This window comes from Dama dama, chromosome X (genome assembly GCF_033118175.1).
Source record: "Dama dama isolate Ldn47 chromosome X, ASM3311817v1, whole genome shotgun sequence".
NCBI classification, from domain to species: domain Eukaryota; kingdom Metazoa; phylum Chordata; class Mammalia; order Artiodactyla; family Cervidae; genus Dama; species Dama dama.
This window is the reverse complement of record NC_083714.1, coordinates 38,561,897-38,582,382: the sequence shown is the minus strand read 5'-3', so window position 1 is coordinate 38,582,382 and position 20,486 is coordinate 38,561,897. Positions and strand designations below refer to the sequence as shown.

At 44.0% G+C, this 20,486-nt stretch overlaps 1 protein-coding gene and 1 pseudogene across 1 annotated transcript in view; both read left to right on the top strand.

The window, feature by feature from the left end:
- The window catches only part of LOC133052095 (heparan-sulfate 6-O-sulfotransferase 2-like), a 67,745-nt gene extending 47,988 nt beyond the window's left edge, over positions 1 to 19,757 (top strand). Inside the window, exon 3 of the mRNA XM_061136870.1 lies at positions 19,719 to 19,757. Coding sequence (XP_060992853.1) covers positions 19,719 to 19,725 — 7 coding nt within the window. The 3' untranslated portion in view covers positions 19,726 to 19,757. The remainder of the gene's footprint in view (positions 1 to 19,718) is intronic.
- Positions 1,251 to 1,368, top strand: LOC133053363 (U2 spliceosomal RNA; annotated as a pseudogene).
- Positions 19,758 to 20,486: the final 729 nt, after the last annotated feature.

The following is a 20,486-nucleotide window of genomic DNA, read 5'->3' as shown; positions in this document are numbered from 1 at the left end:
ACCACAGCTTTCTTATCCATTCATCTGCTGATGGACATCTAGGTTGCTTCCATGTCCTGGCTATCACAAACAGTGCTGCAATGAACATTGGGGTACACATGTCTCTTTCAATTCTGGTTTCCTCAGTGTGTATGCCCAGCAGTGGGACTGCTGGGTCATATGGCAGTTCTATTTTTAAGGAATCTCCACACTGTTCTCCACAGTGGTTTTACTAGTTTGCATTCCCACCAACAGTGTAAGAGGGTTCCCTTTTCTCCACACCCTCTCCAGCATTTATTGCTTGTAGACTTTTTGATAGCAGTCATTCTGACTGGCGTGAGATGGTACCTCATGGTGGTTTTGATTTGCATTTCTCTGATAAGGAGTGATGTTGAACATCTTTTCATGTGTGTGTTAGCCATCTGTATGTCTTCTTTGGAGAAATGTCTGTTTAGTTCTTTGGCCCATTTTTTTTATTGAGTCATTTATTTTTCTGGTATTGAGCCATTTATTTTTCTGGTATTGAGCTGCATGAGATGCTTGTATAGTTTGGAGATTAATTCTTTGCCAGTTCTTTTGCTTGCTGTTATTTTCTCCCATTCTGAAGGCTGCCTTTTCACCTTGCTTATAGTTTCCTTCATTTTGCAAAAGCTTTTAAGTTTAATTAGGTCCCACTTGTTTATTTTTGCTGTTCTTTCTGTTACTCTGGGAGGTGTGTCATAGAGGATCTTGCTATGATTTATGTCAGAGAGTGTTCTGCCTATGTTTTCCTCTAAGAGCTTTATAGTTTTTGGTCTTACATTTAGATCTTTAATCCATTTTGAGTTTATTTTTGTGTATGGTGTTAGAAAGTGTTGTAGTTTCATTCTTCTACAGGTGGTTGACCAGTTTTCTCAGCACCGCTTGTTAAAGAGATTGTCTTTTCTCCATTGTATATTTTTGCCTCCTTTGTCAAAGATAAGGCATCCATATGTGCGGGGATTCATCTCTGGGCTTTCTATTTTGTTCCATTGATCTACATTTATGTCTTTGTGCCAGTACCATACTGTCTTGATAACTGTGGCTTTGTAGTATAGTCTGAAGTCAGACAGGTTGATTTCTCCAGTTCCATTCTTCTTTCTCAAGATTTCTTTGGCTGTTCAAGGTTTTTTGTGTTTTCATACAAATTGTGAGATTATTTGTTCTAGTTCTGTAAAAAATACCATCGGTAGCTTGATAGGGATTGCATTGAATCTATAGATTGCTTTGGGTAGTGTACTCATTTTCACTATATTGCTTCTTGGCCTTTTGGCTAAGATCAAGTGTAGTATCTGTCTTCAGGCTGACTTCTGTTTGAGCCAGCAGGAAAAAACTTCTTCTTTGAGCCCCTGTCTCTGGCGGGAATCCTCTGAAGGATAGCCTGAGGCAAGGATCTGGTGTCTCCTGATGGACTGGTAGGGTATGGGAGGGAAGGCAGGAAGTCACAGGGTTGGGATCTCAGGGCAGGTCTACCAAGGAGGGTGGCTCAATTACCTGCCATGGGGCACTCCTGAGAGCTGGCCTTTCCCTGGCAGAGAGGTGGGCAGGCGGTGGTGAGGGACATAAAATCCATGCATTTTTGGATCTCTGGGTGTGCATTCACAGAGGTGGATGGAAGGGGAAGATAAAATGGGTGGGACAAGGCTACTGTCTGCTGAAGCTCTCTCTGCAGGTGCCACAGAAAATGTTTTATCCATCTTTGTACCTAGTGTGGCGCATAGTAGGAATTCAATATATGTTTGTTGGATGGAAGAAATTGCTGTTCTATTTTCCACAGGCAACACAGCAAGCTGAGTCTGATTCTGCTCCTGTAAAGCGGTGGTGTTAAGATTTTCCTCCTTACCGCTTTCAGAGACTATCAGACACACTGCTTCCCACCACTGATTTCTATTCAGCTGAGATTTGTGCAAAGTCAACGAAGGAGGAGCTACGTTTATTATTTGTTTGCAACACATTCCAGTGAGTGCTTTGGTATTCAAAATCCACTGTACTTTTGCCTCATTTATTTCTAAAAGAGAAGTCAGGAGATAGTCTTTGCCTTTTGAGTAATGGACATGGGAAGTCAACAAAGATACATTTAAAAACACATGCATTCACTTTTCATTTGTCCGCGTTCAAAATTAGATGTTTCTCCTCCATTATCTCATAAAAGCGTGTGATTTATGAAAGAAACTGAAGCGAGTGTCGTTAAAACTGATTACCCTAAGTGAATAGTGATGTATTTGTGGATATGCAATGTGATTATGATGTTAGTGAGAGTAATCTAATGATCAGTGGGATAATGTGATTTTGTGGTGTTGATAAAAGACTAAAAGCAGAAGCCCTTGGTGAAATCGCACCTCTGATCTGAAACAAGCCCCAAATGATGACCAAATGGACATTTGTTTTGACTCCACCCATGGACCTAGTGCCCAGGAAGACAGTGCCCTCAGACTGCCCCAGCTGTTGAGAGTCCAGTCTCCTGCAGATCTTGGAAACTGGGAGAGAGAAGGGAGCACACAGCAGGAAGGGGAAAGAATTTTCTCTGAGAGAGGCCCTCTCCACAGATGCTCCCAGTCCCTCCAAGAGTCACCACCTGCTCCTTCTTTGGCACCCGGCACCCTCCATCCCTCTGCAATCCCTTTCCTCTGGGTCTCCCCGCATCAATGGTCCTCCTCCTCCTCCTTGTGCATCATCACTTTCTCACTCAGCTGTGGATCCTCCACCTCTCAGCATTTCTCAGCTTTGAAAATGACACCGTCCTTCCTTTCTCCTTACACCCCCCACTGAACGGGTAGGGCATGCACCCTGACCTTGTTCCCTCTCCTGCCTTGCTGCTCCCTGCCTCCTAACTCCTCTGAATATGGATCTGATCCTCCTATTGTACTGGCCTGAACTGATATGACGCAAATTATTAAATGCCACTGCTTCTTGTTTCTCCATCATATCTAAGCTCTCAGAGCATTTGATGACTTCTTGAAATTCTCTCTGCATATGCATCCCCAATATTTCCCTCTCCTGGCCTCTGCTTACTCTCTAACAACCCCCTTCTCCACCTCCTGCTGCCTACATGTGGGCAGATTGAAGACTTTGGCCTCACCTTTCCTCTTGTCTCCCTTAGAGATGCCTTTTTTCTCCCACAACTTAGATGACCACCACTCTGCAGCTGCCTCTGAAATCTAGGACTCCAACCAATCACATTGCTCCTGGCTTCCATTCCCATTGGCACACAGATATAATTCCCCTCTTTGCTCTTTGCCCTCTGCCCCTGTGGCATGGTTCACTGCAGTGCAAAGCATTTTTCCACGACATCCAAAGTGAGAAGAGCTAGATAAAACCAGGCTGAACATTTAGCTCTGCCACACACTTCCTGTCAGACCTGGACAATTTTCCCATACAGTCTGAACTCCCATTTACAGAACCAAAAATAATAACTCATTCTTACCTTGCATGGTTGTTGTGAAAATTAAAAGCATTCATGGTCATCACCTGGCCCATAATAATTATTTCTTATGTTTTAGCTGTTATTATTAATATACCCAGTAAATGTTTTATTCCCTGGCTTTATTCCCTGGTGGCTCAGTGTTAAAGAAACCACCTGCCAATGCAGGGGTCGCGGGTTCAACCCCTAGGTCAGGAAGATCCCCTGGAGGAGGAAATGGCAACCCACTGCAATATTCTTGCCTGGAGAATCCCATGGACAGAGGAGCCTGGTGGGCTACAGTCCGTGGGGTCACAAAGAATTGGACACGACTGAGCAACTAATCAACAATAATAACAACAAAATGTTTATTGAATGGAGGGGATGCTTCAGGTACTGTTGCAGGAAGGTGAGATGGGGACAGGAGGTTTGAAGACTTCTCACATCCTACAATATCAAGCGCAGGCACCTCCTCCACAGGGACCAATGCCGTGCAATGAAGATGACCAACCACCACAAAATATTACTTTTTAAAAATGTTTTTTACTACAGAAAGCATCCAGTTTAATCCCACTACTGTATATAAACTACTGTATACAAACCCCACTTTGCGGTTATTCCAGTTTTTGTTGGTTACTTAAATAGAAAACAATTACCTCAGTGAAAACTGCACAGACAAAATGTGCTCTTAGAGAAGGAAATCATTATTTTATTCTCCTGAAATTAAAGCACACTCTTCTCCCCAACTCAGTCAGGTTACCTTCTGGGAGATAACAGACTTTTTCTCCTAGGTAACTTTCTCACACACTGCTTGATTAAGCAGTCAGCTTCCAAAAGGATTTTCTGCCAATGGGAGAGGGAATCAGTACTCTGATTAGCAATTTGTCTTTGCTTCATTGACAGCTCTGGTTTGTTGTTACCTAAGCTCATTTTTTAAGCAAATCTTTTCTTTTGCTATAGTTTTATATTTACAGAGAAGTTGCAGAGTTCCTGTACACCCATCATCCAGTTCTCCCTAATGTTAGCATCTTACATAACAATGGTACATTTGTCAAAGCTAAGAAATTAATGTTGATAAATTAGTATTCATTAAACTACAAACTTTATTCAGATCTCCCCAGTTTTTCCACTAGTGTCTTTTTTATTCTAGGATCCAATTCAAGATACCATTTTGCATCCAGTCACTATGTCATTTTAATAAATATTCCCTTGATATTGCATAAAGTCAGATAATTACTCTCAAAAGGTTCTGTGCCCCAGAACAGTATAAAAAACCTGGGAGATTCAATGTAGGGTAGAGAAAACGGCTGAAAATGTAATTTAGGCCCATCATCCAAATAAGCAAAATTAGTTGGAAAAAAATTTATTCAGATAGTGCCAAAGTGAAAGGTTAAACATTTGGTTTCTTCCTTCTCCTCCCAGCCCAGAATTTTCTCTAGTTTTGCCTCCCCTGGGAGGTTGAGCTCTGGTTATGTTGCAGGGAGGAAGCCAATTCTGACTCCATGTTGGAACTGTTTCTTTGACTTGCTTTTCATTGCTTTTGTTATTATAATCATACAGAATGGTTTGCCTCAGGGAATCATGCCCCTTGGCCTGACTGGTAGACTAAAGTTCCTTTGTTCAGAACCCTACCCACCTGTGGATGGCAGGAAGGAAGAAGTTAACACATCCCCTGCCTGAAGCTTGCCATTCTAGGAGATATTTGCAAGATTAATAGCCTTTTTTCTAAGCTTCCTCTGATCCATCTCTGATCTATAAGAGAACCTGGCATCCAGACCCCAATAAAATGGTTATTTTCAGGCACTAGCCTGCCGTCTTCTCAGTCTCCTGGCTCCCCAATTAAAGTCTCTTCGTTCCCTCAACATCTTGTCTCTCAGATTCATTGGTCTATCATGTGGAGAGCAGAGCAAGCTTGGACTTGGTAACAGTTGCACTTCTACGTTTCAGTTTTGACTGTTAAGCAGTTACCTGATTCACCTTCAAATTGGGAGAAACAAAGAGTCGTGTTCATCTTTTCTCGAAACTCAGCTGTGTGACCTTGAGCAAGTCCATTTAGCCTTTCTTGGCCTCAGTCCCCCAGCTGCACAAGCTGAGGTTTGTCAGTGGTTGACAAGGGCTGGTCTGTGGATCTGTCATATCAGAATCAGCTGGAAAGTTTGTTGCAGTGCTGATTTGCAGACCCTGCCCAACTTATGAATATCTGGGCAGTTGGACCTGAGGCTCTGTATTTTCACACACACACACACACACACACACACACACACACACACAGTTACCACGGGTGATACGGGTGCACAGCAGGCTCCGGGGCACATGGGGTTAAACAAGCTGCATGCTTGCATGGGTTTGTTAGGTAGGTAGAGCAGGAAAAAGGAGTCCAAAATGGTGGTGGCTAGAAGACGAAGACAGTGAAAAGCCTTCGAAAATGGAACAAAAGAAAATCCACGGACTGGAGTGAGAACTTCAGCTAAAACAAACACGCCCCTTCTTGGCCAGCCCAATTTGCATAGGGCAGGCTCAAGGAAGGGAGGAGACAAACATATAAGAAGAGGAAGCCAAGACGGATTGAGGCCTCCCCTTTGGGGTCGGCCTGCCCACATGCCTCAAGGGTGTACTATCCTTTGCTTGTCAAATAAAACTGAGCTGTAACAGAGCTGTAACACTGGTCTGCCATTTCAAATCTTTGCTGTGGCAAGACAGAACTGAGGAAAGTACACACTCCCCTGACATATCTGGTGCCATGACTCGGATTTAACCTGGCTGAAACAACCTCAGCTCAGGCCCAGCAAGGCGGAAACCAAGCACAGCAGAAGCCCAACTTGGCAAAAGCTCATGTGGTGGAAGCTGAACACAAAGGAAATCCAGTGCAGTGGAAGTGACAAGAAGCCCAGCATGCTGGAAACTGGGGCAGCAAAAACAAACTCGGCAGAAAGCTCATGTGGCTCAATCTCAGATTCCAGAAGACCTCCAGTCAAGGTAGGAAGTCCTCACCCCTATGGCAGGAAGGACATATTGCTAACAAAATCTGAATTCCTTTATAGTTTCTCATTTCTTATTTCCTTGAACCCCCTGTGAACAGGTGAGTGGCATGCAATTGAGTGACTCTAGCAGGGGCTACTCCCCATTGTGTCCCAAAGGCTCCACTATCTGCTGTGCCCTAGTAGCTGTTGCCCAAGTGCATGAGGGTCCTTCTGTCCTTAACCTCCTTTATGCCAAGGATCAGGCCAATGAAAATTGTGGGTGCAGGTCAGGCATTTAGCAGTTTTTCGGCAAGTTATGAAAAGGGTTCCTCTGCTTTTTCCTCCTGTCCTTCAGCTCTTCTCTCCACTGTTTGATTGGGCAGGTCATCATCTTTCAATTTCTGAAAATTGTGTTTGAAACCGTTTACCTAAGATTGGGACTCAAAGCCATGTGGCAGGGACTTTGTGCTATGCTTAGTCACTCAGTTGTGTCCAACCAGAACTTGAGCCTGGCCAAAGCCCATGGTGCCTGGTTTCAGGACCTAATGAAGCTCAGGTTCTTGATGTCTCATTGTAAAAAGAATTCAGTGAGACACAGTGATAGGTAAGAGGTAGCCTTGTTCAGATTCAGAAAGAAGCACAGTCCACAGAGTGTGTGCCATCGCAGAGGGTGTATGTGGTGGCCATGAAATGTGTGGTTAGTTTTTGTGAGCTGGGTGAATTCATATGCTAATGAGTGGGAGGATCATTCCAACAATTGGGGAACCGCCCACTTCTTGGTCTTTTGATAGTGCCTTGGAACTGTCATGTCACCTCTGGGTGTGTCATTTAGCTTGCAGATTGAGGATCAAGGCTTAGTTGAATTTGACTTGTCTGCCATCTTGGACCCACTTGATTTGAATGGGTTTATGTTATGACCTTGGGTTATGTCATTCTTTCAAAAGTTGTGCCCTGCCCCCTTCCCTCCTGTTTCATTCTCTTTTCCTGAGCCCCATCTGGGCCCACAGTTTTGCCCATACAATCTTCTAGCGGGACAGCCAGAAAATAGCTGACCCTTAGGAGGGAAATCCAATCCCTCTAGAGATTCAGGCCTTCACCTTCCATGTTTCCCACAACATGTATAACAACAACATCTCTCAGTGAACCCGCTAGGGCAGGTGACAGGCACACAATGCCTGCTAGAAGTCCATCTGTTGGTGGCATCCCTTCAAGGGCAATTGAGCTTCCAGGGACAATGTTTGCCACTTTGGGAGTTAGCCCTGAAGGCCGTTTGGGCCCAAACCCTTACCACCCTTCTCCTAAAGTTACAAACATATCCCTAGATCAAATCTCCATTCCACTTTTATGGAACATCTGGTCTGTTGCCTCTTATCAATTCTTTCTTAAGCCACTTACTAACCCCTACAACCAGGACCCTGCCCCCTTGTAGGCAACATCACTCCACCCAGCTTATAATTAAAATACTCCCTAACAGTACCAGATAACGCACTCCTTTGTCATTACTTCTATTATTCTATGACAGTGAAATGTTTACCATGGGAAACACCCTAAACTGCTCTTATGGAGGACTAAGGGAAGAAATCAGTGAGTTACATTCCTTCAGGGCAATAAGAGGATAAGGCCTATGGCTATTTTGCCAGGTTCCCAGTCTCAGGGCACAGGCTTAGATTGCTTTACATCATGGTATCTATTCCCATCTGCAGTGGACAAACTGGCAATGAGTTAAGACTACAACCCCTTAATCCTACCCAGTGCTAGTCACACTGGAGACCTTGGGGATGCCAAACTCCAGCCTGGGGTCCCAGGAGGTCAACCTGCCTTGACCTGCCTAGGGATTTGGTCCCTGGGAGGTTGTCATGCCTCAGCCTGCTCAGGGATCCACTCGCCCAGGGTCCCAGGAGGTCGATCTGCCTCAAGCTGCCTAGGGATCTGGTCCCTGGAAGGTTGTCATGCCTCAGCTTGCTCAGGGATCCACCAGCCCAGGGCCCCAGGAGGTGGACCTTCCTTGACCTGCCTAGGGATCTGGTCTCTGGGAGGTTGCCATGCCTCAACCTGCTCAGGGAGCTGCCAGTCCAGGGGTCCCAGGAAGTTGACATGCCTTGACCTGCCGAGGGACCCAATTCTTGGGAGGTCAACATGCCTTTGCCTGCCTGGGTATTCGATCTCCAGAAGTTTGTCATGCCTCAGCATGCCTGGGGATCTACACCCTGACCCAGGGACGCCCAGCTCTCAGGTTGCAACAATACTGGGTAGAATAAGCTTCAGAAAGACTCACCCCTAAGGAAGTCCACCCATGGAAATAGAAGGAAGCTTATGAGTTGTGGGACTGTGCCCAGTCTCAGCAGTATCTCAGGAGCCCAACGAGAACCCCATTGCCTTTCTGGAAAGTCTAAAAGAGGCCCTCCAAAAGTTTACCAATCTGAATTTAGACTCTTACGAGAGACAGGTGATTTTAAAGGACAAATTCCTGTCCCAGTGTGCATCAAAGATCAGGATAAAGTTACAACAGCTACGGCAGCAAGACCCTGCTGCCCCTTTAGATGAAATGGTCCAGATAGCCACCAATACCATTTATAACAGAGAACGGGAGAGGGAGGCCAAGGCCCAGGAAAGGGAGAGAAGGAAAGAGACAAGGCATGCCCAGATGCTGGCCGCCCTTCAGGGAAGCCTTATGGCAAACCCCGAGTCCTTGAAGGACAAGGCACCAGGCAAATGCCTTATCTGTAGACAAGTGGGGCATTGGGCCAAAGAGTGTCCAAACCATAACAAGTCTCCTAAAATGGCTTGCTATAAATGCCATCAGTTGGGACACTGGACGGCCCTCTGCTCTGGGGACCCAACAGCCTCAAGGTCAAGTGCCAAGCCTTCCCTCAGGATTGTTCAATAGGACTGAAGCGGCCCCTTCCTGTCAGCCTGCCTGTCACAGATAACCATCATGGGAGTGAAGCCAAGGGTGAAACTGGATGTGGCAGGTAGGTCCCAGAATTTCTTGGTTGACACAGGGGCTGCCTACTCTGTCCTGACCTCCTACTCTGGAGTCTTCTCCTCTCAAACCTATACCATTTTGAGTGCTACAGGAAAAACAATTATGAAAAGATTCACCCGAGTGCTTCTTTGTTGCTGGGACGGACAAATATTTTTCCACCAGTTTCTGGTGGTCCCTGAGTGTCCTATTCCCTTTTTGAAAAGAGATCGTTCCCTGCCTTCAAAATCTTGCAACTATTGCAGTCCTGATAGAAGATACTTTAAAACTCTCTTGGGGACAAACTATTTTTACCAGTCACCAAGTGAAACAACTCCTGAATGGGAGAGGCCATTTATGGATGTCTGATCAAAGGATCCTCAGATAGTAAGTAGTGCTGATGGAAAATCCAGGCCTGACTATATTTCCTTGTGAGGTTCTTAACCCAGCTACCCTCCTGCCTACCCCCGAAGGCTCTCTCCCCTTTCACTCTTGCCTAGAAACTTCGGACCAATGGACAAAGCCCTGAGAGGGATTGTCAGAAGATCCTCTGACCAATCTTGAGGAAATCTGGTACAATGGTGGAAGCAGCTTTGTCTTGGATGGGAAAAGAAGAGCCGGATATACAGTAGTCTCCAATTTTGAGACCACAGAGGCTAAACCTTTGCCACCAGGTACTTCAGCCCAATTGTCTGAGCTCATAGCCCTGACTTGAGCTTTAGAGCTGGGAAAAGAAAAAAGAGTAGCCATCTACACTGACTCCAAGTATGCCTTTCTGGTGCTACATGCACATGCTGCTATTTGGAAAAGAAGAGGCTACTTGACCACCCGAGGGTCCCCAATCAAATATGATGATCAAATCCTTAGGCTCTTGGAGGCAGTCCATCTGCCCACTGAGGTTTCAGTTTCCCTTTGTAAAGGACACCAAAAAGGGAGCACAGAAGTGACACAAGGGAACCAAGCAGCTGATCAGGCAGCTAAGAGAGCAGCATTACAGAACCATGACCTAATAGGGGTGGCCACCTTAGTTCCACAGGCTAATTTGCCAGAAACTCCTTCATATACTGAAGGTGAGACTCTTAAAGCTTAGAGTGAGGGCTTTCAAGAAGATCATATGGGGTGGTTCCAAAAGGAGGGACTCTTTTTTTTTTTTCTGCCTGGGAACCTCCAATGGAAGTTGGTTAACTCCTTATATGCCATCACTCATTTAGGGGAGAAGGCCCTCCAAAGATTACTAGAAGGGTCTTTGAGAGGAACGGGCCTCCAACAACTATAAGGCAAGTGGTCTCCTCTTATCCCACTTGCCAATTAAACAACCACCAAGGAGCTCAAAGACCCCAGCTGGCCCAACTCATCTAATAGCATGGGGCCTACTGAGGAGAGGACTAGCAGATGGACTTCACCCAGATGCCAGTTTCTCAAGGGTATAAATACCTACTAGTCATGATAGATACATTCACAGGATGGATTGAAGGCTTTCCCACCTGAATTGAGAAGGCTGAGGAGGTAGTAAAAAAACTACTCCATGAAATCATTCCGAGATTTGGTCTGCCAAGGTCATTACAAAGTGACAATGGGACATCATTTACTTCTAAGGTCACCCAAGGGGTCTCCAATGCATTGGGCGTTACTTATTATCTCCATTGTGCCTGGAGGCCTCAGTCTTCAGGAAAAGTAGAAAGAGCCAACCAATTCTTAAAATCAGCAATAAAAAAGATAACCCAGGAGACCTCCCTGGGATGGAAGGAGGCTTTACCAATAGCTCTCCTCTGCACATGTATTGCCCCTAAGGAACAGATTGGTCTTAGTCGTTATGAGATGCTATATGGGAGACCTTTCATTTATGTCAATGACTTCTTCCTAGATCCAGAGGCTCAGACCCTCTGGTCTTATACCATGACCATTTGGCAATTCCAAAAAGATACATGCTTGTGGGGTGTTAACCAGGACCCCAAAGTTTCTAAAGAGCCACCACTATATGCTTCAGGGACTCAAGTCCTAATTAAAGTCTGGAAATATGGGTCCCCAGAGGCTCAACTCCAGCCCATATGGAAGGGCCCCTACCCTGTAATACTTTCTACCACCCCAGCAGTCAAGGTACAAGGACATGTCTCCTGGATTCACTACTCACAAGTCAAGCCATGGAAGAAAACAGAAGAGGACACTCAATACACCTGTGAGCCCATGGGAGATCTCAGATACCTATTCAGGACTACAGATGAGTGCCATTCTAATGAACACTGCCAAAATTAAGTTTCTGGGGATAAGACTTCTCAGAATAGCTCTAAAGAGCCAACCCAGCTTGGCACGGGTTGTACTCCAAATAGACAGGAGATAGATCCCCTGATCCCTGAACAAGGAGGGACTTGAGCCATCTTGAATGAGACATGTTGTTTCTGGGTAACACCTCCAACCAAGTTAAAGAAAGTCTCACAGTCTTCAAGAAAAACATTCAGATCCTTCAGAATCTCAAAGAATGAGCTGGAGAGTTCTTGGGGTTGCTACAATCTCTCTTGGGGGATCCTTCTCCTGGAGAGGGGGAATTGGAGTTGACTAATACCCCTACTAATCCCTGTTATCACCATATTGATGCTGCTTATGATCACTCCATATATTATCAATTGTCTAACCCATTTTGTCTCTGGCCAGGTCAACAAGCTACAACATGTAGTACCAGTTCAACAAGGATGTATAAAACTACACCTGACCCCAGAAAATATCACTCACCCTTAGATGGACACTGCCATGAGGACTCTGAGGCTTGAGACTAGCAGGAGGGGGAGGCCCAATGCCCCTCGCCATCCCAGCTCAGCAGGAAGTAGCCAGTGAGACTTCGACGCCCCTATTCCCAAAGATTTGGGCCTTCCATCTCTTGAGGAGGGAATGTTAGGTAGTTAGAATAGGAAAAAGGAGTCCAAAATGGCGGTGGCTAAAAGACAAAGAAAGGAAAAAGCCCACAAAAATGGAACAAAAGAAAATCTGAGGACCAGAGTGAGAACCTCAGGTGAAACAAACAGCCCTCCTGGCTAGCCCAATTTACATAGGGCAGGCTCAGGGTGAGGAGACAAACAGATGAGAGGAGGAAGCCAAGACCCTTGAGACCTCTCTTATTGGGTCGGCCCACCCTCACACCTTGAAGGTGTACTATCCTTTGCTTGCCAAATAAAACTGAGCTGTAACCAAGCTGTAACACTGGTCCACCATTTCAAATCTTTGCTGTGGTGAGACAGAACTGAGGAAATCACACACTCCCCTGACATATCCAGAGGCAAAAGGGCTTTAGGAAGTGACATTTAACAGGTCAAGGAAAGGGATCAGCCTCCTTGTGGGAGCAGGTCTGGTGTTTCCTGGGACTCACAAAGCTATCTTGTTAGGAGACAGCTCCCCACTGCCAAAGCTCCTATTGCATTCTACCTAGGCATTCAGTGGGTAATGCATATTTAACCTACATAGTCAGAGTTCTGGCTTTCTGTACATTCTATTCAAATCGATTTGGGGGAAATTACCTAAAGACACAGAAGAACTGTACAAAAAAGATCACGACCCAGAAAATCACGATGGAGTGATCACTCACCTAGAGCCAGACATCCTGGAATTCAAAGTCAAGTGGGCCTTAGGAAGCATCGCTACGAACAAAGCTAGTGGAGATGATGGAATTCCAGCTGAGCTATTTCAAATCCTAAAAGATGATGCTGTGAAAGTGCTGCACTCAATATGCCAGTAAATTTGGAAAAGTCATCAGTGGTCACAAGGACTGGAAAAAGTCAGGTTTCATTCCAATCCCAAAGAAAGGCAATGCCAAAGAATGCTCAAACTACTGCACAGTTGCACTCATCTCACACACTAGTAAAGTAATGCTCAAAATTCTCCAAGCCAGGCTTCAGCAATACGTGAACCGTGAACTTCCAGATGTTCAAGCTGGTTTTAGAAAAGGCAGAGGAACCAGAGATCAATCGCCAACATCCACTGGATCATCGAAAAAGCAAGAGAGTTCCAGAAAAACATATATTTCTGCTTTATTGACTATGCCAAAGACTTAGACTGTGTGGATCACAACAAACTGTGGAAAATTCTGAAAGAGATGGAAATACCAGACCACCTGACCTGCCTCTTGAGAAATCTGTATGCAGGTCAGGAAGGAACAGTTAGACCTGGACATGGAACAACAGACTGGTTCCAAATAGGGAAAAGAGTACATCAAGGCTGTATATTGTCCCCCTGCTTATTGAACTTATGTGCAGAGTACATCACAAGAAATGCTGGACTGGACGAAGCACAAGCTGGAATCAAGATGCCGGGAGAAATATCAATAACCTCAGATATGCAGATGACACCACCCTTGTTTCAGAAAGTGAAGAAGAACTAAAGAGCCTCTTGATGAAAGTGAAAGAGGAGAGTGAAAAAGTTGGCTTAAAGCTCAACATTCAGAAAACTAAGATCATGGCATCTGGTCCCATCATTTCATGGCAAATAGATGGGGAAACAGTGGAAACAGTGAGAAACTTCATTTTTGGGGGATCCAAAATCACTGCAGATGGTGAATTTAATTTAATTTCATGGTGCAGCCATGAAATTAAAAGATGCTTACTCCTTGGAAGGAAAATTATGATGAATTTAGACAGTATATTAAAAAGCAGAGACATTACTTTGTCAACAAAGATCCATCTAGTTAAGGCTATGGTTTATCCAGTAGTCATGTATGGGTGTGAGAGTTGGACTATAAAGAAAGCTGAGTGCTGAAGAATTGATGCTTTTTGAACTGTGATGTTGGAGAAGATTTTGGGAGTCCCTTGGACTGCAAGGAGATCCAACCAGTCCATCCTAAAGGAAATTAGTCCTGAATATTCATTGGAAGGACTGATGTTGAAGCTGAAACCCCAATACTTTGGCCACCTGATGCAAAGAGCTGACTCATTTGAAAAGACCCTGATGCTGGGAAAGATTGAAGGTGGGAGAAGAAGGGGATGACAGAGGATGAGATGGTTGGATGGCATCACAGACTCAATGGACATGAGTTTGAGTAAACTCCGGGGGTTGGTGATGGACAGGGAGTTCTGGCGGTCCATGGGGTCGCAAAGAGTCAGACAAGACTGAGCAACTGAACTGAACTGAACCGAACCTAAAGACAGGAGCTTCCCTGGTAACTCAGACAGTAAAGAACCTGCCTGCCAATGCAGGAGATGCAAGAGATGCTGGTTTGATCCCTTGGTCAGGAAGATCCTCTGGAAAAGAGAATGGCAACCCACTCCAGTATTCCTGCCTGGAGAATCCCATGGACAGTGGAGCCTGGCAGGTTACATTCCATGGAGCCTCAGAAAATTGGACATGATGAAGTGAGTAACACACACACACACACACACACAGAGAGAGAGAGAGAGAGAGAGAGAGAGCTAAAGACAAGATAGAGAAAAGTTTTACAAAAACACTGGAATTTTAGTAAATGACAACTTGTTGCTAATTTGTGTCTGACTCTTTTGTGACCCAATAGACTGTAGCCTGCCAGGGTCCTCTGTCCATGGGGTTTCACAAGCAAGAATACTGGAGAGGGTTGTATTTCCTTCTCTCGAGGCTCTTCCAGACCTAGGGATCAAACCCATGTCTCCTGTTTGGAAGATAGATTCTTTACCACTGAGCTAACTGGCACTAAATGACAACTTAGATAGTTATATTTGAAGCTTCTGTGTTGATTACTTTTCATTCCTTACTTGGGAGTACAGAAAAAAGAAAATGAACTCATTTTACATGATACTGTAAGTTAATCTACTTATTTCACTTGTACTCTGCCTTTTAACAAATCCTCTTAAATGTATTCTGATAGCCAAACATGGTAAGGATATGTTAGTAAGTGGATTTTGTCTGTGATTGTTGCAAATTTCTCCATTTTACTTCATAGAACCTCAGAGCTGAAAAAAGCTCAGTGATCATAAAATCAGGATAGATTATAGATCAAATAATTTTATTAAATGGGGGAACTGAAAAATTCAGAATGCAGACAAAGGGCACATTGTTTTGACTGAACTAATAATTAGTCAATTCACGTCACAACCTTTTGAGGCCCTGTTATTTTTATATTCTGCAGATGAAGAAACTGAGGCACCAATGTGCAAGGTCTGCTGATAAGTGAAAGAGGAATTCAACCCAGGTCTGGTGCCTTAATACCCTGGTCTGGAGATGTTCATGGGAGCCATATTTGTAATAAGAATGGATCAAAAATAGCAAACTGTGCAGCAATTAAAATGGGCAGACATTTTATCTTGGAGATGAGAGAATAAATTGATACAACCATTCATGAAAGCAATTAACAATATGAATAGAGTGCTTCTGAAAAGTTTATACTCTTTGAACAACAATTCATTGACTAGGATCTTATCCTAAGGTATTAATCAGAAATTTTGAAATGGCTACTTGAAGAAATACTTACTGAGATAGCATCTAAAAATTATTTTTAACTGGAAAGACACGAAAGATTCACAATTAGATAATGAGTTTAATAAATCAACGGTTCTTTATGTGCCATACTGTCACACAAGCATTTTAAATGGTGTTTTAATAACATATGAAACTGTTGATAGTATTTTAAGTGAAAAAAAGCATGATCAAATTATTGCATGCACATTGTGATCCCAGTTTCTTTTTAAAGAAAAGTATGTGGGGAAAAAAAAGAAAGAAAAGTATGTGGATATGTTTTAAAAAAGCAAGACTGAAAGGAAATAAACCCAAATATTTAATTGTCTTAAAAATGAAAAATAAAGCATTAAAATGGTTCTCTCTGCATGGTGAAATTAGAGTTCATTCTTTATTATCTTCTTTGTGCCTTTCTGAATTTTGAATTCTCTTTAGTGAGGAACAAACCACTTTTATAGGCAGAAAGAATAAAATGCTATTATTTAAAGAAAACATTTAGATTACAAAAATAAATACCATAGAGAACACTATGATGCATTGAGTACAAATATAGAAAACTGTGTATACAGTAGAGTGTATGAAAATATATACATAAATAACTATAACAGCAAATAAAGGACTGTATGAACATACTGTGTGCATGTGTTAGTCACTCAGTCATGTCCAACTCTTTTGCAACTGCATGGACTGTAGCCCACCAGTCTCCTCAGTCCATGGAATTCTCCAGACAAGAATACTGGAGTGGGTTGCCTTTTCCTTCTCCATTGGATTTTACTGACCCAGGGATGGAACCCAGGTCTCCTGCATTGCAGGCAGATTCTTTACAGCCACCAGGGAAGCCCATAGGAACATACTACAAAATACTAAAAGTTTAGGGGTTTAGATGGCAACAATGAAGTGAATTTCTTCTATCCCTTTTTATTTTCTACAGTCTCATTAATTAATATGATTTTTAAAACAATGTTTCAAAACTCTTCCACGCCACCCCCAAAGTCCTATGACTATGTAGATGTTATGTAGGTAAGAGCACATGAGCTGTATAAACACATGCTGTCAAATCTTGACTCTGAAATTATGAGCCGTGTGTGTCCCTAGGCCATTAGCTTAACTTCTCTGTGAAATAACATAGCACCTAGCTCTTCAGATTACTAGGAGTGTAAAAGAAGATGATGGACACTAACTGCTTATCATAGAGCCCATCAGAGTCACTAAAAGGGTTTTCTGGCCGTTGGAGAAGGTAACGTGATGAGTTTCTGGTTTTCACTAGTGTGTCTTCAGTTTCACTGTTGGTCTGACTTCACCAGGCCTCCGAAAGGTGGGGGTAAAGTTGATAGGTCTTCTAGACCCTGTGTGCAGCATGAGGAAAATACTCAACAGTGTGGATGAGAGGAGCCTGAAGGAAATGTGTTTTTCCCCATCCTGCTGATGATCTGATCCACACTGGAGGTCTCTGTAGTTGGTAGCTCTCCTGCCAGTGAATGCTCACTTTGGCTTGACCTCCAGTTATTATACTTGAACTCCAAGATGGGTTTGTTTATTATCAATGTCTGCCCCTCTTCTGTGTACACCTGCCTTTAAGGAATACTGAGGACTACACAGGCAGGTTGTGGAGTGGCACACACGCAGACACACAACAGGGACGCACTCCAGTATCTCCCTGTCAGTCCTCCCTGCTCCTGTAGATCCATCATTAAATTCAGTCCTTCAGGTCAATTTCACAGTTTCCTAAACTGGAGTATTTATCCTTACACTCAGTCACATGTCAATATCATTAATTTGGTAGGGACTTCCTCTAATCTTCCCTTGTGGCTCAGCTGGTAAAGAATCTGCCTGCAATGTGGGAGACCTGGGTTTGATCCCTGGGTCGGGAAGATCCCCTGGAGAAGGAAATGGCAACCCACTCAAGTACTCTTGCCTGGAGAATTCCATGGACAGAGGAGCAGGACAGGCCGCAGTCCATGGAATCGCAAAGAGTCAGACACAACTGTGTGACTTTCACTTTCTTTCACTTTCCTCTAATCAAATATCTTGGAAGAAGGTCTAGGGTAAAGTGAATTTTGAAGACAAAAGATTATTTCTAAATTAGTGACACTTGGCCCGGGGGGCTCAGATGGTAACTAATCTGCCTATGATGTGGGAGACCTAGGTTCGATCCCTGGATTAGGAAGATCCACTGGAGGAGGAAATGGCAACCAACTCCGGTATTCTTGCCTGGAGAATTCCCCATGAACAGAGGAGCCTGGCGGACTACAGTCCAGGGGTCGCAAAGAGTCGGACACAACTGAGGACTAAGCGAGTGAGAAGGCTGAGTGTCGCCTAAGTATAGAGTCAAAGGTAGGGAGGTGAGGCGCTCAAGGAGACTGCCCAGCTGCGTGGTGGTGCAGAGAGGCGGACCTTGGCATTCATTACTTTCACTTGTAAAATGGCCCAGAGGACCAGGCCTTCTCTACCTTCTGAAACCTTCATCTCATTTTTAAAATCAGCAGAAACTAGTGGTTCAGGGCCTGGGGCCTGGGTAAGACACATAGATTCCCAGTCATAATTCACATCTTACCTGTAAATATTACTTGAGAGGATGATATCTTCTACCAACAGGGCATGCAGTGACTATTACATGAGATGCTACAAAGAGTGAGTGACACAGAACTTGGCACCAAAATAAAATAAAATAAAATAAAGCCCTCAATAAATGAGGACAATTATTACTCTGCTCCTTGAGATCACTCATATTCCTAAAGACGTCCCCAGTTTCAAATTTCCTTGCTTTCATGGAAACAAAGACATAAACTTCTCCTTGATCTGTGGCAGTTAACTGTGTATAGAAATACAATAGCAGCATTTCCCTCCTTGATGTGCCCCAGGCTTTCTCAGGCCAGGGTTACCTTAACTCACAAAACTGTCACAGTGAGGCCAAGGGCAGACACCAAATGCTTGGGTAGCTTCCTCCCACCTCCGGCGACACTCCCTCATCACTGGCGTCCAGCGGATATGGGTAGTGCAAGCTGTATCTGAATGGGACAAAATTCATTACCGGACTCTCACTATAAGCTCTGCAAGCTCAAGAAGGTGTTCTGAAATGGAGTCAGGTTAATAGCAATACCCCAAATGTCGCCAGCCATCTACTCACCTAACCCTTCAGTCCCTTACAAAATTCCCCCTCAGAACATTTCAGAGACTTTCTGGGGAGAGGGGCACACATTATGGGGATGCTATGCTAATGGGTGGCCCACTCCTTAACATAGATTGGGTAATAAATAATAAGGAGATAAGTCCCAGCTGCTCTGAAAGACCAGGGGACGCTCGGCTTGGGGCCTCTAGACTAAATAGCTGGAATGGAGTTGCTGACACCTGCAACTCCAAGTCATCAGGAAATCCTAGGAAGTGACCCATGTACTTGGCAGACCACCCAGCAGGCACAGCTGCAGCCAAGACAGACTGGCACAGTTTTGCTCTCCTCTCCCATGGGGAAAGAGTTTCCTGACCACAGTGATAAAGCTATTTGATGAATGTTGAAACCATGGCAAGCTGTACAGAGGACATGCAGTTTTAGTTAACAGGAAATTTTATACAAGCAGTAGAAAGAGTATTAAATTTTAGGAACAAACAATGCCAAAAACAACCTGTTACTAACTTACCTCTTTGGATTCTGTACCCTTACTACGACTTTATAAGACCAGGTAGTGTGGTGTAATGATAAACACTCCAGACTCTGGGGACCAGAGTTTGAATGCAGGCTTGACCAGGAGTTAACCTTGCACCCCTTGCTTCCAGTCCATGCTCTCTGGACTTCTGGGCTGGTGAGCTACAGGCCTCTGAGAGTCTGCCATTCCTCTAGCAGGGGTAGAAGATGTCCCTTCCACCCCCACAATGCCCAAATATTTCTTTATGGCCTTCAAGAAGTGGCCAAAGGGACCACTTCTCATAGGAAGGTATTAGATTACCTACTGACTTTTTTTTTTTTTAAAGTCCATTTATACTTTATTTTTTTTTTTAGGAGATAACTTCAATCCTGACCTGGAGAGTCCACACCTTGCCACCAAATCTCTCAATGCATTAGGTTCTATAACTCAGAGCTCTGCCTTGAAACATTGGATAATGTACTTGGCAGACCACAAGCTTTTTTGATCACATTTATAGTCATTGTGAATAACAAAAATTTACAAGTGGGAGCTTACAACAACAACAAATCACAGGGAAAATATAAGCATTTTATAAAATACCAAAAAAAAAAAAAAAAAAAGCAGAAAACCGCTTCACAGGCACAGAAACAAGAAGAGTTCAGGAGAAATCAACAATATGTCTTCTAAATAGTGTTCTCTGTAATAAAAGAGCATTAATGAGATTCAGCAAGCTATCATTCAGTCTTGTGGACCTGTCCCAAATTCCAAATTTGATAAGACAGATGTTGAGATTGGTTCAACGAGGGAAAGCTGACAAATAATCAAACAAGGTAGCTATGCCCAGAGACTTAGTGACACAGAAAACGAAGGTTGCAGGAAGTTATCACAAAAAAGGTCCTGCTGGGGAGACCAATCAGCCTGAGACACTGCCTTGCACTGTGTGGGATACAAATACAGTATATACATACTCTGATATCTCCCCATACTTAAGATTCCAGGATTGTTTGCATAAGCACAAGTGCACACCTTATAAGCAATGAAAACCACCCCATGCTCAAACCAAGTCCAAAGTCTGGGGCCCCAAGTCATGGGACTTCTTTGGGTTGAAGTCTTCAGGGTGAAGTTCACGACTTCTGCAGAGC